The sequence below is a fragment of the Typopeltis vanoorti genome, chromosome 1 (assembly GCF_054136105.1).
Source record: "Typopeltis vanoorti isolate ZY-2024b chromosome 1, IOZ_Tvanoo_1.0, whole genome shotgun sequence".
In the NCBI taxonomy this organism is placed as follows: Eukaryota; Metazoa; Arthropoda; class Arachnida; order Uropygi; family Thelyphonidae; genus Typopeltis; species Typopeltis vanoorti.
The window spans coordinates 78,870,806-78,897,409 of NC_143549.1; the positions used below are offsets into that span (position 1 = coordinate 78,870,806).

The 26,604-nt window shown below is 35.7% G+C and overlaps 1 protein-coding gene across 1 annotated transcript in view; it reads right to left on the minus strand.

The window, feature by feature from the left end:
• The window catches only part of LOC150110121 (uncharacterized), a 443,476-nt gene that overhangs the window by 409,035 nt on the left and 7,837 nt on the right, over nt 1-26,604 (minus strand). Inside the window, 1 exon segment of the mRNA XM_090397974.1 lies at nt 1,257-2,500. Within this exon segment, the coding sequence (XP_090254100.1) occupies nt 1,257-2,462 (1,206 nt within the window). The 5' untranslated portion in view covers nt 2,463-2,500.

Sequence of the window (26,604 nt, forward strand, 5' to 3'; positions counted from 1 at the left end):
TTAGTCTTAAAACATTTAATATTTGTTTTCATTATTTCACGGCCCCAAAAGGGGGGGGGGCCCACAGTTTGGGAAGCGCTGGCCTAGAGTAGCTTAGGACTAATTTTTTTTTTTTGTTCTTTTTTTTTTTACTTTATATATATATATAAATTTTTATTTATTTATTATTTTTTTTTTACATTATCCAGAAACTCTAGAGATGACCCAAAGATGGAACTTTTCGAGCCACTTTAGCTTCTAATAAGCAGGGTCAAATGTACTTAATAGTAAGTGCGTTTTCTATGAAAAACATTTTTGTGCACCGAGGATGCTGGTATGAAATCCACTGAAATTTTAGCTTAATAAAGTATAATACTTATTTTATTCTTGTGGTAGTATGAGTCAACCATTAAATGTTTAATATGAATAACTGCTAATACATGAATTTGATAATATTAGAGGGGAGGAAAAAAAAAACTGAGCAAGTTAAGCAGAGGTGCAACAGCTTTTTCTAGGCTTCCACAAGCCAATGTTTTTAACAATTAGATATAATTATCCATTATGGACATGTGCAATGAGTGCTGGAATTGCACTAGATATTACTCTGTTACCTTAGTTTGATAAGGGCTTTCCAGGTAAATTCAGTGCAATTTCAATTTCTGGCTCCTGTTCAGTATTCCTCATTCACTCCTGATCTATCTTAAACTGCATGTTGATGGTATTCCAATTTATGATGTAACCTTTGATGGTCACATGTATTGCCAGCCTATCCCTATCCTAATGGTACAATTGTACTCTACACTGCCAATGAGCTGCCTAGCTCAGATTCTAAGATCATTCACAGTTTGTCCTAATTCATGTTGGATGACATGTTTAATTATAAATGCCAAACTGGGTGGTGCTGTTGAAAAACAGTCTAGAAAGAAAGCTGGGTGGTGCTGTTGAAAAACTGTCTCTGCTAACTTGCTTAACATACATCTTTCTTAGTGTCAGTATTTAAGTAATGATGCCAGATACTTTTTTACAAGTGAAAGTAATAAATAATGTATGCTTTATCCTAAAGCAGACAGCTACAACATTCTTGCATCTGTCTTGCAGTTTTACCAAGAATTTAATTGTAATTTCAATGTTATAATTGGAAATTACAAAAAAGCAGAAAGGAACTACGAATTGGGAGAGAGTATCTAAAATTAAGTCTCCATCTAAATTAGAATAACTGCTAGATATGCACTTGTTCAGCTACTATCTCTAAATAAACTAACACTCAATTACTATACCTGAAGCTCACACCATGCAACTGCTACCCCTGTTGCAGTGTCCAGTCCTTTATAAACTGTTTTGAATGAACCACGTCCCACTTCTTCTTCAAACTTTAGAAACCTTCCATCTGGTGATGTATCTCTAGCCTTTACAGCTTCATCTTCTTCAATATTCTCACTATTATCACCTTTAGTACTTTCATCATCAACACGTTCAACATCTCTTTTCACAATTTCTTTTTCACAAGTGTCAACATTTTCAGATTCGTGAGCATCAATAGTTATTTCACTCTGCAGCTCGTTTAGTGTGTTATTTACTTTACATGTTGGTCCACTAGTAATGTTTAAACTGGTTGCAAACGTCCTTTGGTTATTCTGTAATACTGAAGATATGGAATTTTCATCTAGTTTATCATTAAGATCACAAATGTGTGCATCATATTCAGTATTCCTAATATCACAGGCAAGATCTTCAGAAATTTCTTGTAAAGAAACTCCAGAATTTAAATTTACATCAGATACTGAAGAAGTTAGTCTTCTACTGCCATCACCAACTTCTAATTTTGATCGTCCTAGGGAATGATGTTTTGCATCCAAATCTTTCTCAACCTGCTTCTCAGTGTCATCATAATGCATGCAATGATCATCTGGGCTATGCATTGAAGAAACTAATTTTGAATCAGTGATTACAGACTTCTGACTAGCTTGTGTGGAAGCAGATGACTGATGAGCATCATCTTTTTCCACTATTGAAGAATACTCAGAAGGACATTTTTTTAAACGGTAACTTTTTTGTTTTCCTGCAAGATGTTCTCCTTTCACTTGTGCATGTCGTGAGTTAAGTAATCCATAAGATGAGTTAGTTTTAGGTGCATTTGTATCTGATTTTATTTTAGTAGACCCTGTATCTACTACACTACAAGGACGTCGCCTTGAAATGTTTAAACTTTTTAATGAATTACTATTTGGTTCTGGTGAACAAAGCCGTTCATGTTTAGACACATCATGATGTGAAAGCTTACATGCATGACGTTGCATAAAGCGATTATAGGAAGACTTAATATTCTGAGATGAAGTCACATGCTTTCCACTATTAGATGGACGAGATGAGTGATTAGAACTTCCTGTTAATTTCACTTCTCCTGTTGGATGCAGGGATTCAGATTTTCGCAACTGATGGTTCTCTTCATTCTGTGATGTATCATTTGGCTTTGGCTTGATCATGTCCAACTAAAGCCCAATGATCGACAGCAAAATATTATCTGAAAGATAAAAGAAGAATGAGATACCAATAACAAAGTTAAAATTATCCTATAAAACCAATACTTAATATTCCATTAAAAAGATATTTTATTTAATTATAGTCATCCTAGAAAACATAAAACATTTTCAGCATTAGAAAATTAACTAAGCAAGTAAATCCTTATTGATATTAATCACATTACTACTATATATAAATACTTGAAAAAAAACTTGCCATCAACATATGCACTGCAGCTGAATAACACTATCATATGGCCACACACATTTATAACTTGAAAAATTTTGTGCTGACTCACCAGTCAGGTATAAGGAAAAGAGAGAGGGTGTAACAAAGTACAAAGTAATCAAAACCATGTTCTATTAATATATCATAATCACACGTTTAGTCCAGAACCCTGTCAATTTTTAAGCTTTGGTTAGAGCCAAGGCTAACTTTTATCAAGTGTAACAATTAATGTTGAAGAATATGTGTTAATTACTAACACAAAATTCTTAGATATCCAAGACAAAGAAAAAGACTCATGCACTTTATCAGTGATACATGACTGATATGTTATTATGTTTATTAATATATTATTAACAAGTATAATTACCAATATTAATTTAATTAATCAACATTAAAATATTAATAATTTCATCATCACGAACCATGGACTCACTGTCCGTTGATGTCTGATGCCTGTTTCACTATCTTCTTCCACCTTTCTTTGCCCAGTGCACAGTTTTTGTACACCCATTCCGCACCAGTCTTTTATATCGTCTATCCATTATCTGTATGGTCTACCTCTTCTGTTTAAACCATCCAAAATACCAAACATAAATGTCTTTATCTTCTGGTCCTCACTCATTCTACAGATGTGTCCAAATAATTGCAGCTTCCGTTTTGTAATCTTCTGCATTAGATTCTGTTTTGGTTGTATCTTCTGATAGAGCTCTTCAGTGGTGATTTTCTGTACCCATCCTATTCTTAGAATCTTCCTGTAACAAGTTCTTTCAAATGCCAAAATTCCTTTTCTTGATTCCTTATTAATTACCCATGTATTCAGATCCGTACAGTACACCGCTGTTGTATCGCTTTCTTCCTTATCACATTTATTTTAACCTTTTATGCTATGTCTCCGTAATACACTCTATCAGGTAGCATGTTGTACCTCTGAGGGACAATGGAATTTCCTCGAGAACGAGGCAGTACCAGGGTATCTGAGATTTAACTCTCGTAAAACGCCAAGAAATTTATTTGTTTCGCTGCACCACTTAGCGCTATTAGATTATTAAACATTAACAACCAAGAGATAATCTCAGGACAGTACTTAATGATACCTATTAACTCTGCAGACGTGGCCAAAATTTACTCTTTTCTAATATCCCGCATAGGTTCGCATTAATATTTTATAAGCGGTGCATCGGATTCCAGAGATCACAGAAAGTCTTTGTTAGAATCAAAAGCAAGGTTTATTATACTCAAAAGTTGATACGCATAATAACATAAATTAAAATCCTATCTTAAGGGAGTTCCAGACAAGATATATAAAATTCAAACACTACTATTACATTTATAAAATATTATATAGTAGCTTCCTAAAGTAAGAATTATATTAACCTTCGCTAATGCATTAATCATATACTATTATCACAATCAATCAATCTAAAACTCCATAGCTCTGTCAGACTACACAAGATTTCACAATCTCTTTATATTATGCCAATTCTTTACTCTAACATATCCTTAACTTCATTCAATATAAAAGCGAACTTAAATACAACGACAGATAGTAAGATTAAATTCAATATCCCTCTAAACTGACAGCAATACAAGCTTATCCTATAACATTAATGTTCCTTTTCCGTAACATATTAACATGGCACACATTCTGTTAAACACAAACAAAGTTTACTTATCTTCCCTTTTCGTTCTGTAGTGCTTCATAGGTTCACAGGAAACTGGCCTTCTGTGGACTGCCAGACTTGCTTCTTTTCATGGAGAATACGGCCGCCAAGACCTTAGCTGCCTATCGGGAGCCGTCCGACATCGAGGGCACTCGCACCCCATGACGAGCAACGAACACACAGAAGATCCAGGGAAAAAAGGCCTTGTTACAGGGTCGCATGACCCTTATATTTCCCTCTATTCTTCTCGGCGATTCTTGCCCTTTTCGATGTTCAGCCAATTCACACGTGCTACTACGTCATGGCGTCCATTCTCTGCCCTGCTTATCGCACGTACGCTGACGCACGTTGTTTACTTGGGGCGAGCCGCTTCCTCGCTTTACGACTCCGTAACCTTTGGACTTGACCCCCCCCCCCCCCCAACTGTTGAATTTGTGCTTACATTTTATAATTCTTTTATACATATTTTATAATGCTCTGGTAATGTTTTACACTTTCAATATTAATTTAACCTCATTCGCGAATAGCACAATATATACTTATTTAACCTTTTCATAACAGAACACACTTGATTTATATATACATAATACTTATTCTACACTTAGAGGCAATTTATTGTATTTATCTCATTCTTTTGTTTGGAAAAGCATGTTAGACTGTGATAAGATAGGAATACATAAATTTCCACTCTATCACAATCTAACACCGCTGAAGATGCACGTTTCTAATACTCTTAGTTTTGTTTGCAGACTGATCACTTTACTTTTCCAGATGTTATCCATGGCCTTCAGATTTGTTCTTCCCTTTGCAATCCTGATCTTTATTTCTTTTTTACAGTCCAAGTCATATGTCAGTTTACTTCCCAAATATGTGAATTGTTCTACATTTTCTATATCAGTTCCATCCACTTGTATCTTTTGTTTCATGGTCTTCTCACCAAATATCATTGTCTTTGTTTTTTCAAAGCTCATAACAAGTCCAAATCTCTTCCCTTCCTCATTTAAAAGTTTCAGTGTTTTTTGTAGTTCTCTTTCGTCTTCTTCAATAATAACAATGTCATCTGCAAATCTCAGATTGTTAATTCTCATTCTGAGTACAGATATTCCTTTGGCATCTTCTTTCATTTTATCCATTGCTCTTTCTAAATGTGCGATGAAAATGCTTGGTGATATTGGGTCTCCCTGTCTAGTACCTCTGTTTGTTTTAAACCATTTCCCCAAATCATCACTTATTCTAACTGCTGCAACTACATTCTGATAAACATCTTTTAATATAGCTATTAGTTTTTTTTTTTTTATCAATTCCATACGATTCCAGAACTGCTAACGTCACTTTCTTGTCAATACTGTCAAATGCTTTCTGAAAATCAAAAGCAATTATATATGTTTTTGTTTTTTCTCCTAGCTTTCTCTGCTATTAACCTCATTGTCAAAATCTGTTGAATTGTAGTTCTATCCTTCCTAAATCCTGCTTGCTCGTCTGCAAGGTATGCTTCCAATTGTGTACTCAATCTTTCTGTCAATATGATCATCATCACTTTACCAAGGTGACTTATCAAGGCAATTGTTCTATAATTTTTACATTCTAGCTTATTTCCTTTCTTGTATAATGTTACTAATATTGATTTCACCCACTCCTCTGGCATTTTCCCTTCTTTCCATACCATATTACGTAGTTGAAGCATTTCTGTAACCATACTTCCACCACCATATTTGATCATTTCTCCAGTAATGTTATCATTACCAGGATTCTTGTTGTGTTTTAGTCGTCCTATTGCTTTTTCTACCTCTCCTCTTAAAATGTCCATATCATGCTCATTACCTGGTGGTGATATCTGCTTCAATTCTTCAGTCAGTTTCCCAACGCTATCTGAATCTAGTTTTTCTTCATATAACTCACTACAATATCTTGTTCTACCGCTGTACAATTTTTTCTTTATTCATCTTTAATTGTGGTCTATTTTGGTTGCCACTTTCTATTAATGGTTCTGATCATTTTGTATACCTCCCTTGTTTTATGCTCTCCATAGTACTGTTTTATATTGTTGCATTGGGCTTCTAACCATTTCATCTTATCCATTCTGACTGCTTTTTTCACCTCATTACACTTTCTTCTATATTGCTCTTCTATTTGTTCTGATGTATCCCTTCTTATCTTCAACATTCTTTTCTCCTGTACTAACTTCAGTGTTTCATGTGTAATCCATTTCTTCTTGATCTTTTCTTCTTCTGGTACTGTTTCTTCAACTGCATCTTCTATTGCCTTCATTACTCTTTTCACTCTTAAATTCGAGTTTTTTTCTTTCTCCACACTTTTAAGTTTCTCGTCTAACACTGTTTTGTACCTTCTTCCTATTTCTGCTTCAGTTATTCGGGCTGTATCTCTTCTATTCTGATGTTGGGGTTTATATTTCTTTTTTAATTTCATCTTGATGTTTGCAATCACTAAACTATGGTCCGAGTCTATATCTGCTCCTTGAAAAGTTCGACATTGCTGTACTGATGTTATCCATCTTCTTTTAATCATATCAATCATGTTTTTGGTTTTCCCATCATTTGATTGCCATGACAAGCCTGTGTAGCTCAGTGGATGTGGCGTTTGCACACCACGGCACTTGGCCGCACGAAGGAAGACTTGGTTGAGTCTAGTCGGTGACTAGAGGAAATTTTTCTAAGCCTTTTTTCGACCGGTTCCTGAGTTAGTCGATCTCTGGCACGGGCAAGCGGGTTTTTCGTCCTGTAAACTCAAGAAAATCGACCATAGAACCCACATTATTTCAGACATTAAATATATGTGTTAGGGTTAGGGACCACGAGATGGCGGCACATTTGACCGTCTCTCTTCACTGTGTACCGCTTAATTAGTGATAGCCGTGGGCTATCTATCTCTGATTGGTACCAGTGGAGATTGAACTGCCCACTCAGTCTCCAAAGTTAGATAGGGCTAAACAGCCTCGCCTACTCGCCGTATACGGGAATAAAAAGGCGTTAGCTGATATATTTTTTTTTTTTTTTGATTGCCATGTCCATTTTCTACACTCCTTTTGTTGGAATCTTGTGTTACAGATCATCTCGTGGTCCACAGCAAATTCTAACAATATTTCACCTCGTTCATTTCTTTCTCCGAAACCATATTTTCCCATGACTCTTTCCCAACCATCATTATGTATTCCAATAATTAGCAAATAATTTGCTAATTATTATTTCTTAATGATGCAAGGTCATTTTCACACATTTTCAGTTCTAACACTCAAGCCTTGAACCACTTTATGGAAAAAGTCAATTTTGTCTGTGCCATTATAATCAAATACAATTATTATTATTATTGCACCCTCCGTGGAGTCAGCAGGCTCATCATGGGAGGCTCATTCAACTAACAACACATTTTCAGCATCAGGAAAGGATTAAGAACTAATTTTTAATGCTACCAATATTTTGTCTCAGTCACTTAGATATCTTTAGGGATTACAAATAACTCTTGGAATACAAAGACAGCACAGTGCTAAATGAAACACATGGGGAGACTGCGGGTAACTTACAGAAGTTACAGAAAGATAAAATTGTCATCATCAGAGCGGATAAGGGTAATGCCATCGGAAAATGGATATTATTCTAAATGATTGCATTACCTACATCCCACTAGATCATGATCCTACAGAAATGCAAGTTAAAAAAATTTACTCAAAAACAGTATCTTCCTGGCTGCCAGACATTAAAGAAAAACTCAAATCCTTCAGTTCTCACCCCCAACTCCAGATATATGGTTTACCTAAAATTATCAAATTTCTGACATAATAAATTAAGTTTAATCCTTTATCCAAGTGTGAGCAAACAAAGTTTGCGCCTGAAAATATCTTGACTGGGGTAAGGTAGTACAACACCGGGCAACTCAAAGCAAAGGTGGACCAGGCTAACATCACTCCTATCGCTACGAGTTTCCCGGTGATGTACTACCTTACCCCAGTCCTAAAGATATTTTCAGGCGCAAACTTTGTTTGCTCACACTTGGATAAAGGATTAAAATAAATTTATTAGTCTAAACCAAGTGAAAAATAAACTTTCAACATCTTTCTCTAAATCCAGAGTAATTTAATAAAAAGGTGGCACACCTTTTGGCAACTCCTATAGGTAAGGATGACCTTGCCATTGCTTTTGCCTGGTATATCTCCACTTCTGGGCCTGGCTCCCACTGAAGAGACCTCAATAAAGGTCGAAACTAGTCTGGGTAGTGGCCCTTCCCTTTAATGCATAACATTATACATATCTGCAAGGAGATGTTTTGCATTATGGGAGATACTGAGATAGGAGTGATGTTAGCTTGGTCCACCTTTGCTAAGAGTTGCCGGTGTTGTACTACCTTACCCCATTCCTGAAGATATTTTCAGGCGCAAACTTTGTTTGCTCACACTTGGATAAAGGATTAAACTAAATTTATTATAGTCTAATCAAGTGAAAAATAAACTTTCAAAATTCCTGACTACATGAAAAACTTACATCATTACTAACTTCTTATCAATAATTTTCCTACAACTCAATCTGTTATCTGTCAAGATTCTAACATTATGAGATCTTATACTTCTGTCTTGTAAGCCCCTTTTTACTGTATCTTCATTTTCCTCTGGATCTTTTTCCTGCTAACTTGGCAGAGAACACTTGTTTTGCTATATACCGAAAATCCACAAACCTAATTCTCCCCTAAGACCTACAGCAGATGCCACCAATGCTCCATGTTACAAATTGTCAAAACAGCGGTTAAATTCCCCCCCCCTCCTGTCACTGAACTTGTCACATCCTATATAAGAAAATTCTACCTATTTTAAATCCTTGACTGAAAATCTACACCCCTGTCCAAAAAGAAACCAAACTTTTGATAGAAAATAAAATGCAGGCCAATTATAATTATTCAAATCATTTATTTCAATCAATATACTTCCCTTCAGCTTCGATACAGTGTTTGACAGTCAATTAATTCGTTAAATGAGTTTTTTATATCAGTTTTTTTGGGATACTGTTGAGGGTTGTAGTTACTGCCACTTGAACATTTTCAGTGGTGTTGTATCGCTTTCCTTTCATTGGCAAATGAAGTCGGGAGGGGGGGGGAGTCACAAAGTGCTAAATCAGGAAATATGGCGAATGATCCAACACAAACTTGGTTTTTGCTCAAAAACCTGTCTCACAATGTTCGAAGGATGAGATGGAGCATTATCATGCAAAAGTGACACCAGCTGCCTGCATCACGATATTAATGCTGTACACGACGAATTCTCGCTATCAATAGCTTCAAAAATTCGAGATAAAACTCACCATTGACCATTTGGTAAGGTGGAACGAATTCTTTGTGGATAATGCCCTTGGAATCGAAGAAACAAATCAGCATTGTCTTTACTTTTAACTTCTCCAAGCGACTTTTTTTTTCGGTTGCCCCTCTTCTGGTGATCTCCACTCAGCACTCGAGTTTGTTTCGGACTAATACTCAAAATATCAAGTTTTGTCACCAGTAATGATCGTGTCAAGGAATTTGAGTCCTTATGAGCGGTTTTAATGAGGTCCTTGCAATGTTCAATTCAATACATTTTGTGGTTGGTAGCTGGTAATTAGTTTACGGAATTAACAACGCATATAAAGTATATTAATTAAAGGTAACTTTAATGAATAACTTCTATATTTCGGCAATGTCACATTGCCATCTTCAGGAACATAAAGATATGGTATGTGCACTCAGGAACTAACACAAAGCAAATGAGGAAGAAAGCAAGAAACTAATAATATTAGTTTCTTGAGCAAATATAAATATATATATATATATATATATATATATATATATTGGTATATTGATTAATTTTAATGGTATAGATGAGAACAGACTGATAAGAAAATAACTATTTATTAACTTATTGCTGATATTTCGTTGGTATTCTATCCATCTTCAGAGTACAAAAAACAGTTTGTCAGTATGCGAGACAACAACAATCTGATATAAAAAATGAAGCTAATTTGAACAATTGTAACGTAGAACACAAAGACTAAAGTTTTAATTAGGTGCCATCTACATTGCGGAAAAAAACAGAGAAAGTAGATATTAATTAGGTCTTAAGATGACCTTCTCCCAAATCTTTGGCAAATTTATACAGTCATACTTGTTGAGGTTTGGAGTATATTTCAAGGCTTCTACTGATTCCAAGAAAAATCTCTCCGTCTAATAAAAGCTTCTGTGCAACACTTTTTTTTCCCAATTGATTTGAAAGAAAAAATTTTGTATGTGCCATTATAATCAAATACTATTATTATTATTATTGCACTCTCCATGTAGTCAGCAGACTCATCTGTGCACACACAGGATCAACTGGAAAAAAAAAAGTGCTGCACAGAATCTCTATGACTTATAAGCTTTTGAAGTCAGAGAGATTGTTCTTGGAATCAACAAAGCCTTGAAACATACTCCAAACCTCAACTAATATGGCTGTATAAATTTGCCAAAGATTTGGGAGACAGTCATCTTAAGACCTAATTAATAACTGTTTTCTCTCTCTCTCTCTGTTTTTTTCCAAAATGTAGATTCCATCTAATTAGGACTTTAGTTTTTGTGCTGTACATTACAATTGTTCAAACTAGCCCCATTGTTATACTGGATTGTTGTTGCCTCGCATACTGTGACATGCTGTTTTTTGTACTCTGAAGATGCTGGATAGAATACCAGCAAAATATCAGCAATAAGTTAATAAATAGTTATTTTCTTATCAGTCTGTGTTCTCATCTATACCGTTAAAATTAATTAACATATACGACGAACACATAAGCCTTTCCACAAGTTAGATATATTGTATTGATAAGCTTTGACATCACCTCACTGTTCATCACTTTTCCCTTAAATGGCATCTTAACACTCTTAAAAAACGTTTCTTTCTGATATATTTTTATAGAGATATCAGAAATATATATTTATACCTATATCAAAATTTATAGAGGGAACGGCGATGGATTCTCCCCCCTCTCTCTTCCCCTGCCACATGGAAAATTTTGAAAAACAAGCCATAGACTCAGCCCTCTTAAACCTTCTATCTAGCAAAGATATGTAGATGATAAATTCTCTATTTGGTCTCATGGCCCAGATACAAACTTCTTCCTCAGTCACCTCAATAGTCTACATCCAAGAATCCAGTTTACAATGGAAAAGGAAAATAACAACAGTTTAGTAACACACCCTCCTAATGGTAACCTTTCATTCACTGTACATAAAAACCCACTCACAAAGGCAGATACATTCAAAAACTTTCCCACCACCCCTCTCAACAATATGGCATTATTAAAACTAACCAATAGAGCCTATAATCTTTGTTCCAGTGGAACCTCTCTTTCAAACTACATACACAACACCATCCTTTCAAATGGCTTCAGTGATTAGAGAATTTAAAAAAAGAATAATAATCAGTTCCTTCCCCCATCTCTTCAGAAGAATTTCAGAAATGCCATCACCATCCTCTACTCCATTGAACATCAGAAAAAGTAACCAGGTCTTTAAAAAAAAAAAAGAGTGCAACCACTCCACAGCTTTTAAGCCACATCAGAAATTTGCTATCCTTATCATAAAATGCAAGTAAATTGCTAAAACAGAACCTATTCATTACAAATGCATGCTGACCATTATAAAGAATACTACGTCCATCAACCCAATCAACCCCGTACTCTATTCTTAACCAATCTCTCCAACACCTTGACCACAAATGCAATATTGAGGATAGAAACATCCATTAAACACTCTCACAAAAACCCTTAGGTATATATCATCATTAAATTCCTGACATGTATCCTCAAAGAGTGTACAGGATTATTACATGAAAAATTTACATCACCACTAACTTCCTATCTACAATTTTCTTCCAAATCAATCAACCTGTCAAGACTCCAACATTATCAGAACTGATATTTCTGTCTTCTAAGGCACTTGTAACTGTATCAATCCACCTATATCTTGGTCTTCCTCTGGGTCTTTGTTCTGACCACCTGGCAGAGAACACTCATCGTCATCAAATTCTTGCCATATACCCTCAAGGGGGGGGGTTCGGGATATGATGGAACTACATAAAAAATTTACGTCACTACTAACTTCCTATCTACAATTTTTCTTTAAATCAGTCTGTTACCTGTCAAGACTCCAGCATTATCAGATTTTTTTTTTATTTTTTTTAGACACCTCCAGGGAGTCCAAAGACTCATCGAGGGAGGACACTTGCTCTACAGCTCTGTCTCCACCACTGACCACAACTACACCAACAGCATCTACCGTCGACCACCACCACTAGAATTTCCAAATACAGTCACAAACATCCATGCCCATGGCGGGATTCGAACCCGCAGCCTTTTGACTGGTTAGTGTATCTTATGTTATATCATATTATCGTATCGTATATTTCTAACTTCTAAGGCACTTTTTACTATATCAATACATCTATATCTTGGTAATTCTGCGAGTCTTTTTCCTTCCAACCTAACAGAAAACACTTGTTTTGCTAATCTTTCCTCTCCCGTTCTTTTTAAGTGACCATATAACCTGAGCTTAACTCTGCTAATGCATTCCTGAATGCTGACAATGTCAAGTTCTTTTCTAATATACTTGTTTTTAATATGATATTGTCATTGATGCCATCTGTTCATGCCCCTAATCATTGTCAGGACTCACATATCTGTGGTCTCTAGTCTTTGATCAAGTGTTTAATTTCTAACCCAGCTCTCAGATCCATAAATTAAAATTCATTTCAACACTGTCTTGTATACAGCTAATTTAATGTTTTGGCTAATTTCTCTCATATTCCATATAAATTTATTCAGTTGACTTCCTACCATACCAGTTTATTCTGTTGTTTATCTATTCCAGATTTAATTTACCATCTTCACTAAAAGTTGTGCTTAAGTAGCTGAAATGTTTTACTTGTTCAATAGGTTCTCCATTCACAATGCAGTTGATATTTTCAATGCTTCTGCCTATTTTCATTGTCTTCGTCTTGTTATTGCTGACCTTCATATCAAATGTATAACAACAGTTATTCAATTTAGTCAGGGGGATCTTGCAGACTTGTAGCAAATTTATTTAGAAGTATAACATTGTCCACATAAAGCAAACAGCTGAGATTAACATCGCCAATTTTGATATCAGGTTTAATACCACTTTCCTTCATAATGTGATCCATATAGATAATGAATAATAGAGGGAATAATGTACATCCTTGCTTGACACCAGATTTTACATTAAACCATCTTCCTCTACTTACTTCCTTCAGGTTTAACTGCTGACTTACAACTCAAATAAAGATGAAGTATTGCTTGTTATAATGCCCCACTGACACCATATAACTGTAGAATTTAATATAATAGCGTTTGAATAGCTTTTTTCTTGGCATATGCCTTTTCCAGATCAAAAAAACTTAAATACAGATCTTTGTTATATTCCCATGACTTTTCAACTATTTGACGTAAAGTGAAAATCTGATCCTGACAACCTCTATTTGGCCTGAATCCAGCTTATTCTTCACCAAGCTTTTCTTCCACAATCCTTCTCAACCATTTCTCAAGTATACTTGCATACATCTTACCAGGAACAATCAGCAGAGAAATACCTCTATAAAACTCACATTCAGTTTAATTTCCCTTCCTTGTATATGGGTACTATGAGCTCTACTCCAATCAGCCGGAATTCGTCCCTCTGTCCAGGCCTTATGAATTATGCAGTGAAGCCACCATAACTTATACACCACCATACTTGAGTTTCTGGTCGAATATCATCTATTCTTGCTGCCATTCCATATTTCAGGCTTTGATGCCTTTCTCTACTTAAAGAAAAGATATCTATTACTGATTGAATGCCTGTTGAGTGTTTTGTAACACTGTGCTGTGACTGATTGTTTCATTTAGCAATTCTTCGAAGTAATTACTCCATACCTCAAGGATATCTTTTTTTTCAGGTTTCATGTCATCTTTATCATATCTAATTCCTTTTACAGCACTCTTTCCTCCATTTCTGAGCTTCTTCAACAATGACCAGAATATCTTGCCACCTTCTTGATATTTATTTTCTATTTTCTTACCAAAGTCCTCCCATGACTTTTCTTTAGCTAGTTTTACAGTTAGCCTTCTTACATTTGTCTCTGTATTCTCTAAGAGTACACTCTGACTTATTTGCCAGGAACTTTTGATATCCTTTTTCTTTTCCTTCACTGCCTCTTTAACTTCCTGTGTTCACCATGTAGTTCTGATTTTTCTATCCTTACAGATAACTTCACCATATGCCTCTCTGGCTGAATCAAGCAGTGTTTTCTTCAGGGTTTGCCACTGAATCTCCAAGTTTGGTTCTTCTTCTCAAACTCTTGGATTTTTTTCTTGGATAATGATTGTGTATTTTAGTCCACATCTAAAAGCTGCTCAACTTTTATTCACTTTAAAACATTCCTACATCTTCTTCTTTTCAATATGAAACTTAATATTATACTGCTCAACACTAAATGGTGATCACTTCCAATTTCAAATTCTCTGTACACTCTAGTGTCCTGCACAAGGGAGAAAACATCACTATCAATAATAACATAGTCAATGAAACTTTTCTTATTCCTTGCCTCTTCTCTCCATGGATATTTGTGCACATTTTTATGTTGGAACATTGTGTTAGTAATAACCAGTATGCTCTGAGCAGAAATCCAACAGGTATTTGCCATTATTATTAGCTTTGCTCTTTTCTCCAAATTTTCTCAAAATATTTTTGTATGTCTGACAATCATTTCCTACTCTGCAATTTAGATCCATAACAAGGACCAACTTTTCATTTTTTCATTGTTTCAGTTACTTTCGCTAAAGCCTCAAAAAATTCCTCCACTTCTACCTTTGTAGAAACTTCTGTGGTACCATAGGCACAAATAAGTCTCATTGTCCAGTTCCCCATTCTGATATTTACCCACTTCACTTTACTTAATATTGCCTGCTATTATTATTATCATTATTATTCCGGGCAACTCCAAGGAGTCGACAGACTCATCGAGGGAGGCCATAACATCATATTCAAGAAGATTAGTGTCGTAATTAGTATTAAATACTATATAACTGCTCCTTTTCCTTGATTGTCATTGCCTGAATATAACATCTTGTATTTATCGCTTAGAAAGATCTCACTAATTTTTGTCTTTTTGTTTCAGTTGCCTCTATTATATCGATCTGTTACTTATCCAATTCCTCAGCCTGCTCCATTTCTTTGCCATTTATGCTTCTTATGTTGATAGTACCAATCTTGAACTGTGGTGATGTTGAGTTAAGGTGTTTCAGGATTTGTTCTAGTATCTAACTTTTTGTTGTTCGCCCTGGTTCCTTGGCGAAAACAACTAGGACATTGTTTAACCAGGCGACGGCCCAGCACACATGCAATTCTGTCATGTTGTACCATCATTTTATATTTTGGTTTAAGCCAATAAGAATACAATTTGGTCAGCTAAATCCCAAATTGCCAGCCCATCCTCATTCGTTCAGTATCCAGGTAGATACCTAACAGGGTGCAGCACAAGAAGGTGAGGATTTGACATTAGGTCAGAAGCCCTGGTTGGTTCTCTGCATTCTTTTAAAGACTATGTGGAGGTTTTCTCACAGTTATACAGCTCTGACCTTTAACCACCACCCAAGGGAGAACACCTGTGTTGCTAATCTTTCATATTCCATTCTGTTGAATGGACCATGCCAACTGAAATTAGCTCTCTATTATCACATTTCTGGATGCTCACAGTCGATTTTTTCCCTAATATTCTCATTTTTAATATGATACTGCCATTGATGCCATCTGTTCACACCCATAATCTTTCCCAGGCCTCTCATATCTGCAGTCTCCAATCTTTGGTGAAGTGTTTTATTTCTAACCCAGCTCTCAGATCCATAAGTTAAAATTGGTTTGAAAACTGTTTTGTATACAGATAATTTAGTATTTTGACTAATTTCTCTCTTACTCTAAATAAATTCATTAATTTGGCTTCCTACCATACCAGCTTTGTTGATTCTGTTGTCTATTTCCATATTTAATTTACCATCTTCACTAAAAATTGTGCCTAAGTAGCTGAAATGTTTTACTGGTTCTACATTCAAAATGCAGTTGATATTTTCAATGCTTCTGCCTATTTTCATTATCTTTATCTTGTTATTGCTGACCTTCATATCATATCTACTACAACAGTTATTCAATATAGTCAGAGAATCTGGCAGACTTGTACTGGATTATTTTGAAGTATAACATCATCTGCATAAAGTAAATAGCTGAGATTAACATCTCCAATTTTGATATAAGGTTTAATACCACTTTCCTTCATAATGTGATCCATATAAATAATGAATAACAGAGGAGATACTGTACATCCTTGTCTGACACAACATACAAATCAAAGACTGAATATTGCTTGATAAAATGCCCCGTTGACACCATACAACTGTAGCATTTTGAACAGCTTTGCTCTTGGCACCTTGTCATACACCTTTTCCAGATCTACAAAAGTTAAATACAGATCTTTGTTTTATTCCCATGATTGCTCGACTATCTGACGTAAAGATGAAAATCTGATCCTGAAAGTATCTATTTGGCGTGAATGAAGCTGGTTCTTCACCAAGCTTCCCTTCCACAATCCTTCTCAACCATTTGCAGGGAAATACCTCTAATTCTCATATTCAGGTTTATTTCCCTTTTTTATATATGGGTACTATGAGAGCTCAACTTCAGTTATTTCCATGTTATTCGTGGAATTCGTCCTCTGTCCAGGCCTTCTGAACTATGCAATGCAGCCACTGGTAAGACTATTATACTTGAGCATTTCTGGTTGAATATCATCTACCCCAACTGCCTTTCCACAGCTTTTTCTTCTTCAAGTATGGATATGTATTCTGATTGCATGCCTGTTGATGGTTTTTTTACCGTTTTGCTGTCACTGATTGTTTCATTTAGCATTTTTCGAAGTAATTACTCTATACATTAAGGATAATCTTTTTCTCCAATTATTATGTCACTTTGTCATCTCTAATTCCTTTTACAGCACTCTTTCCTCAATTTCTGAGCTTCTTCAACCTCCAGAATATCTTGTCACTTTCTTGGTATTTATTTTCTATGTTCTTATCAAAGTTTTCCCATGACTTTTGTTTAGCTACTTTTACAGAGTGTTTAGCTTTCTTACATATGTCTCTGTATTCTCCTAAACGCAACAGTTGACTTATTTGCCAGGAACTTTTGATATGCTTTCTACTTTTCCTTCCCTTGTCCACCACGAAGTGATGATTTTTCTATCCTTGCAGACAACCTCACCATATGCCTCTTCGGCTGAATCAATCAATGTTTTCTTCAAGATTTGCCACTGAACCTCCAAGGTTTGGTTCCTGTTCTCAAATTCTTTAATTTTTTTTTGAATAATAATAAGTATTATTATTATGGGCAACTCCAAGGAGTCCTTAGACTCATTGAGAGAGGCTACTAAACATCTTATCAAGAACAACTATTCTGCATTTGCACAATATCTATCATACTTTTGCTTTACATTCATTTATAGTAATGTCACCCACAACAAACTCTGACAGCTTATTCCACTCATTCACCACTCTCCAAGCAAAGAACCTAGTTCCAACACCTTGCTAACTACACTCTTGCTCAGTTTCCATGGATGGCCCCTAGTTCTCCCATCACCAGACATGTTCTGAAAAATTTCCTCTCAATTAATCTTGTAAAAACCCTTCAGTAATTTGAATGTCTCAATCATATCACCCCTTTTCCATCTATCAACCATTTTGTAACCCACAGATCTTCAACCTGTTCTCGTAAAGTTCATTCCATAGGCCAGCTATCATCTTGGTCACAGGTCTCTGGATCCTCTCTACCCCCTCCCCATAAAGAAGAAACCCAGAGGTCCAGATCTGGGCACAGTAGTCAAGATTTGGTCTTATTAAGGCATGATAAAGGGGAACAATAACTTGCTTATCTCTGCTTGTCAAAGTATTCTTCAGTAACCAAGTGATCTGATGAGCTGATTTAGCCACTTTCGCTATGTGTCCCCTAAACTTCAACTCCCTATCCACCAACACACTGAAATCTCTTGCTTCATTGACCTCCTAGGGTACAGTTCCACCAATGTGATATACTGCTGCTAATTTTTTCACCCCAAAATGCATAACCTTATACTTTGCTACATTAAACTGACATCCATTCTCATTAACCCAGACTGCCAATCTATCCAAATCATCCTGCAAAATTTTGACACCGTGTGCATTCACTATTTGCTGTACCCAACTTTGCATCATCAGCAAATAAATGAACTGTCCCTCTCATATTCTTTCCTATATCATTAATGAACAAATTAAATAGCAGTGGTCCAAGAACAGAACCCTGCAGTACACCACTAGTAACAGGCCTTCTTTTTGGACTCGACTCCTGAATAAACTACTTTCTGATATCTCTCCATCAACTACCCTCCTATCCATCTCACCAACTCTATATCCATCCCCATGTCCTGCAGTTTACTGATTAGAATTCCATGTGGAATCCTGTCAAAGGCCTTAGCAAAGTCCAGCAGTATCACTGTAAATCCATTATCCTTATCCAGTTCAGCCATCACTGTATTATAAAACATGAGTAAGTTATTGAGGTATGATCTATCCTTCACAAAACCAAGCTGTCCTCCATACAGTATCCCATTTTCATCTATCCATTCAGTATTTTGCTCTTGACTAATATCTCAAAAAACTCGACAACGATTCCCGATATGCTGATCAGTCGGTAATTTGCAACAGCAGTTTTGAAACCTCCTTTATGCAATGGAACTATTTTCCCCCTCTTTCCACCCCCCTTGGAACTAATCCAGAGCTGAGACTTAAATTAAACAATATGGTCAAGGGAACTGACAATTCCTTTGCCGCTTTGTGTAAGATTCGAGCTGCTATACCATCCAATCCCACAGATGTATTTACATTAAGGTTCTGTAATATACTATTCACCTCTATTTCATTCACTTCAATTCCTGTATCAGCCATGTGTTCTCATTCCTGCAATATCACAGCCTGGATGATATACTCTTGCAAAGTGCTCGCTTAGTAATTCTACTATTTCAGCTGATTCAGTTACCTCCCTGCCATCGAGATTCCTTAAAATCATTTTGCTGTATACATTTTTTCTTTTACTTGCAGCATATCGAAAGAACTGTTTGGGATTCACTTCAGCTTGCATTCCTAATTTCCTTTCATAATCTGCTTTTGCTTTTCTTACCAGACTCGTTACCCTTCTGGCCTGTGCTGTTCGTGTGCCTGCAGGTCACCTTTCTTCTTAAATTTCATTCACAATTATTTCTTTTTTTTTTGCAGCTCAAGCTTATTCATTCATTTAATTCCCACTTGTCATCCATATAACTCCCACTTGATTTACTCTCTGGACTCCTTAGGTATACATTAACTACATATATTATCTACAGTTTTTCTGAATTGTGATTGGCTTCAAAACATTAGCAGATGAACAGGACCATTGATGTCATATTATGGCAGCAACTAAAAAAAAAAACAATCAAAAATCATTTAGGCTGTTATCCCAGATAAATATATAAAAGAAAATATACATTTTGTGTGTTGGAAGTCAGCAATTCTCCAAGATAGGTATGCAATCAGCCATTACTCCCTCAAATGCTCCTTTACCACTTCCCACGCACTATCAACATCCAGCCCTAATAATGCTTGTTTATCTTCAGTGGGAGCCAGGCCCAAGTTGAGATACCAGGCAGAAGCTTTAGCAGGTCATCTCTACCTATAGGAGTTGCCAAATGGTGTGCCACCCTTTTTTCAATAAATTACTCTGGATTTAGAGAAAGATGTTGAAAGTTTATTTTTCACTTGGTTAGAGTATAATAAATTTAGTTTAATCCTTTATCCAAGTGTGAGCAAACAAAGTTTGTGCCTGAAAGTATCTTCAGGACTGGGGTAAGGTGGTACAACACCAGGACAACTCGTTGCAAAGGTGGAGCAAGCTACCAACACTCCTGTCTCAGTGTCTCCTATAATGCAAAACATCTCCTTGCGGATATGTCTAATGTTATGCATTAAGGGATGACCTGTAGGTAGAGATGACCTGCTAAAGCTTCTGCCTGGTATCTCAACTTGGGCCTGGCTCCCACTGAAGAGACCTCAATAAAGGTCGAAACTAGTCTGGGTAGTGGCCCTTCCCTTAATGCATAATGCTTGTTTATTTTAGTCTACAGTTCGCATCTGAGCTCAACTTTTATTCGCTTTAAAACATTCCTACATGTTCTTCTTTTCAATATGAAATTTAATGTTATCCTGCTCAATACTAAATGGTGATCACTTCCAATTTCAAATTCTCTGTACACTCTAGTGTCCTGCACCAGGGAGAAAACATCACCATCAACAATAACATAGTCAATGAGACTTTTCTTATTCCTTGCCTCTTCTCTCCATGTATTTTTATACACATTTTTATTTTGAAACATTGTGTTAATAATAACCAGTATGTCCTGAGCAGAAATCCAACAGGTATTTGCCATTATTAACTTTGCTCTTTTCTCCAAATTTTCCAAAATATTTTTCTATTTTGTCTGACATACATTTCTATTTTGTCAGATTAGGAAATGATTGTCTGACAATCATTTCCTAATCTGATATTTGCCCACATCACTCTACTTGATATTGCCTTCCATTCAAGAAGATTAGTGTCGTAATTAGTATTGAATACTACATTATAATTACTCCTTTTCCTTGATTATCATTGCCTGAACATTTCGTATTTATTGCTTAGAAAGATCTCACCAGATTGTCTTTTTTTTTGTTTCAGTTGCCCCTATTATATTGATCTAGTATGTACTTATCCAAATCTTTAGCCTGCCCCATTTCTTTGCCATTCAGGCTTCTTATGTTGATAGTCGATCTTGAAATCTGGTGATGTTGAGTTGGGGTGTGTTCCTTGGTGCAAACAACTAGGACCTTGTTTTACCAGCAGACGACCCAGCCCACATGAAATTATGTCATGTTGTACCATCATTTTATATTGTGGTTTAAACCAATAAGAATATAATTTGGTCAGCTAAATCCCAAATTGTTATCCAATCCTCATTCGTTCAGTATCAAGGTAGATACCTAACAGGGTGCACCATGAGGTGGCGAGGACTGGACATTAGGTCAGAAACCCTGATCGGTTCTCCACTTTCCTTATAAGGCTACATGGAGGTCTCCTCCCAGTTATACAGCTCTGACTCTTAAGCACCCCTTAGGTATATATTAACTACAGTTTTTCTGAATTGTGATTGGCTTCAAAACATTGGCAGATGAACAGGACCATTGATGTCATATCATGGCAGCAACTAAAAAAAAAAACAATCAAAAATCATTTAGGCTGTTATCCCAGATAAATATATAAAAGAAAATGTACATTTTGTGTGTGTTGGAAGTCAGCAATTCTCCAACTTTCCAAGTTTTAATGTCCACTTTAATGAATCAAATTCCCTCATATTTCATCAGTGGGCATGAAATAAGCCAACTGCTGTGCATGTATTTTAGTCTACCATACTAAGCAAGAAATTATATTTTTGTTCTCATCCTTGATCCAGACGTAATAAAGAATAGTTTATGTGTGAAGTACCTTCACAAACTAGAGGATATATCATACAAACTTCTGTTTACTCATACTTACTTCTGTTAGCTCATACCTATGTAATGTACTTCATTATGGCTGAGAGCTCTCTCTAAAGATAAAATGATATGTGCATATCTATCCTCTTACTGGTTGTATTCCATTACAACAATATTATTATTGTACAGGCACCTCCATGAGTGCAAAGACTCATCATGGGAGACCCAATTTATTCAATCTATCATACCTCTCCTTGAAACCATTAACAGACTAGGCACTAACAACTGACGCTGGCAACCCATTCCATTCATTTACAACTCTCCAAGTGAAAAATCTAGTCCTCATAACCCTACTAGCCACACTTTTACTCAACTTTCAGGAATGACCTCTTGCTCTGCTCCCCCTCTTGATAAGTGCTGAAACATTTCTCCTGCATCAATTCTATAAAATCCTTTAAGCAACTTAAATGTTTCTACCTTATCCCCTTTTTACACCTATCAACTAATTCTGCAATCTACACACCTTCAAGCTATCCTCATAGGGAACATTCCACAGGCCACTCACCATCTTGATCACTAACTTCTGGATCCTCTCCACCACTTCCCAAGAAACCCAGGAGACGACACCTGAGCAGAGTAATCCAAATGTGGGCATATCAAGGCCTTATAAAGAAGAATAACTTCCTTATCTCTACTTGTCAGTGTTCTTCAACAGCCAAGTAATCTTATGAGCAATCTTAGCAATATGACCTCTAAACTTCAACTCTCTGTCTACCATCATAGATTCAACAGATATCAGAAATAGTGAAGAAAGCAGGTGTTGGATAAGCAAACCTCAATCGATGCATAAGGTAAAATACAAAAAAAAAGCTATTCACAATGTAAAACATGGTATAGCATCAGCATTATGTATATAATGCTGAAGAGTAAACCATAACTCCTCTTCTGATTAATTCACTCATCAACTAAAAATTCTCACTTGTCACAGACAAACAATGAGCACTTTTTTTTTGACCCTTTCTGTCATAATGCTATCTACTATCATTAGTATCAGTGTTGTAGGTGGACTAAGGGCTACATAGTACTCCTTTTTTTGTTGATGATCAGGTGATAACATTACAGGCTCCAATGACAATCTTCAGAAAGCTATTCTAAACTTAAAAGAGGTAGTGCCAAAGATTTTGGAATGATAAGTGCAACAGAAAAATCAAAAACAAGGTCAAGATCCGGCTAGAAGTAAAACAGTAATAAATAACAAAATTTTGGAACAAGTATTTTTAGTTAATCAGGATACATTTAGGACATCCCTGGAGAGAGGATACATTTAGAGAGGCTGTACAAATCATGAGAGTAAAGAAGTGAAAAAGAGATATTTTTGCTTGGTGGGGGGGGGGGGGGGGGAATGAGTAGAATGCATTGCCAGAATGGGTGGCGAGTGCTCCAACACTGAATGTGTTCAAAGCAAGATATGATAGTTGTGGTCTGCGAGTATTTGACTTCCCACGATGAATCTTTGAAAGTAATGCTAATTATGTGACACCTTCAAGGAGTCATCTTGGGAGGGTACACTATTCCACTAAACACAACTCATTGTCTCTCCTGCCTAATCCTCCAAAACTGCCATCTACTACCCACCACCATTACTTGTATTTTTTGTCAGTAAACTGGGTGTGTTCTTTTGGCCAATATGTCTGTATGTAGGATGGAAAAACATAAGTTTCCATGATGAAAAATCCTGCTGCCTCTGTATGAGATTGGCTAACTCACCTTCAACTGAAAAAGCTTGTATAATGATTTCTCATCATGATGAAAATCGACTCAGGTTTTTTCTAATCAAAGGGCACAATGTGTCATTCTTCCAAATGCACTATGGAGGTGTTTTTTTTTTTTACAGATACGTTATTGCAGGCAATATTGAATATATAAAAATAATGAAATAAATATAAATGAAAAGATGTCTGAAAAACAGTCTATAAAAACAAGGTGTAAGACAGGGATGTCCTCTATCTCCACTTTTTAATATTTATATTAATGAAATACTAATACAGTGGAACATTTTAAACAGCTCAGGTATAGAAATTTTCCAGAATAATAAAATAAACACATTATTTCCAGGTAATTGCAATTGTTCTTTAAGAGATATTTCAGCCATTAGGTTTCTTTAATTCACAAGAAAACACAAGGAAACAACTAAATGATTTTTATTGTAATAGGGAAATAAATAAATCATTTTTATTATAATAAGTAAATAATTGCATCCCCATAGCACAATTGGAAGAATGACGATACGTTGCACCCTTCGACTGGAGAAGGCCTTAGTTTGATTCTTGTCGTGACGAGAAGAATCTTTATATGGGTTTTTTTTTTTAATTGAAGGTGAGTTACCCAATCTCATATGGAGGTAACAGGGTTTTTTTCGTCCCAGAAACTCAGCCAAAAGAGTAACTAGAAAGAGACACAGAGAAAGCTAAAAAGAATTGTACCATATCTAGAAAATGATACATACAAAAAGACCTAATGCATATAAAATACATTAGGTTTTTCATCCCATATACAGACAAATCAGTCATGAGGACACATGCAATTTACAAACAAAAATATTAGTGACGATGATGGTGGGCAGTAGATGGCATTGGTGTAGATGATGGTATTGGCATTTCACTGTATTTGGTGGAGATGGAGAGATAGAGTATCAGTCTTGAGGACACATGCAATTTACAAACAAAAATACTAGTGATGATGGTGGGCAGTAGATGGCATTAGTGTAGATGATGGTATTGGCATTTCACTGTATTTGGTGGAGATGGAGAGTTATAGAGTAGGTGCCCTCTCTTGATGAGTCTTTGGACTCCTTGGAGGCATCACATAATAATAATATTTAATTAAAACCATATATTTCAGCCTGAATATTACAAGCCATTATCAGTTGCAATGACAGTTAATTACAAGGTAGAATGCAAACAATGGATTGATTTGAAATAGCAAGAGCTGCATTATGTTACACATAAAATAATGCAAAAGTGTAACTGAGGAAACATTAATTATTCATCATATCCTTCCTAAAAGCAAGGAATTATCCACACTAGAAAGAGACACAGAGGAAGCTAAAAAGAATTTGTACCATATCTAGAAAATGATACATACAAAAGACCTAATGCATATAAAATACATTAGATGTATTTTATATGCAAATATCAAAAACTAAAGTGCTTATGATGATATTAACAGAAAGAATAAGAAAAAGAAAGGCTAATGGAAGAAAATCTGGAAGATGAGTGCACAGCATCATTTAGACGAAACAGAGGTACTGTACACCAAATTATGTCAAGATTAATTGTGGAGAAAGCTCTACATAAAAATGTCTATATGTTTTGTTGACTTTCAGAAAGCACTTGATAGACAGATCTGGAATGGCATGGGTAACACTCTAATCTCATGGAGTGGATAGGAACTTTATGTCTATTGCAAAACATTAATGACAATGCAGAACTGCTTTGAGAAATTGTGGAGAAATAGGAAGATGGTTCCAGACAACAAGATACACAAGACAAAAAGACCCAATATCCCACAGCATCTTTATTATGCTTTTAGAAAGAACAATGGATGTCTTAAAGAATAATATAAAGGGAATTTCAATTCAACATACAAAAATAAATAATTTATTATTTTTATGGCTAATATAGCCTACTTTCGTAGGCTATATTAGCCATAATATAATTTGAGTAAGAAGCCAATGTCATTGGCTTTTTACTCAAATCTTAGGGTATTACTGATGTGTTATAAAACTAATATATGAAGAATAATATAGGAGGGAAAAAAACCTGTTTTTTTTTTCAAAAAATTCCCACACATTGCTTTACCCCCACTTTTCCCAACCCCCCCCCCCTTCCTTTAACACCTTAACAGCAGATGAATGCATATCACCGGGATAAGGAGACAGCCAACAACATCCAAAAAAGGTATGTCTGAATTTTCCTCCTATATTATATAAATTAAGTGGATTTAAACCCAACATCATTTCAAAGCCAAATTACAGAAACTATAAAAGTTTCGTGAGAAAATTGACGAGAGAGAGAGAGAACTTGCGGGAATACACTGCCACCACACTATAAGTTGCAATAGCCGAACCTGATAGGAAAAGCACGAATGTTAAAAGCATTCGTGTAGGTTTCTGCCTAGTCTCTGATGAAAACCAATGAGTTTGAAACAGCTGTCAGACTAGCGAAACCTATCAAAATGGACCAATAGAAGGCAATATACGGGTGCTTTTAGTTAGCATTCGTGCTTTTCCTATTAGGTTTGGTTAGGGCAACTCGTAGTATGGAGGCGGTAAATTCCCGCAAGCTCTCTGGTCAATTTTTACACAAAACTATTATAGTTTCTGTATTCGGCTTTGAAATGATGTTGGATTTAATATCCACTTAATTTATATAATTTTACATCACCAAAATGAAGCCTTTGGCTCTTTATTTTAGCTTCATATATTAGTTTTATAATACATCAGTAATGCCCTAAGATTTGAGTAAAAAGCCAATGAATTGAAAAAAAGGGGAACTACTAAATGAAAGTAGGCTATATTATCCATAAAAATAATAGTT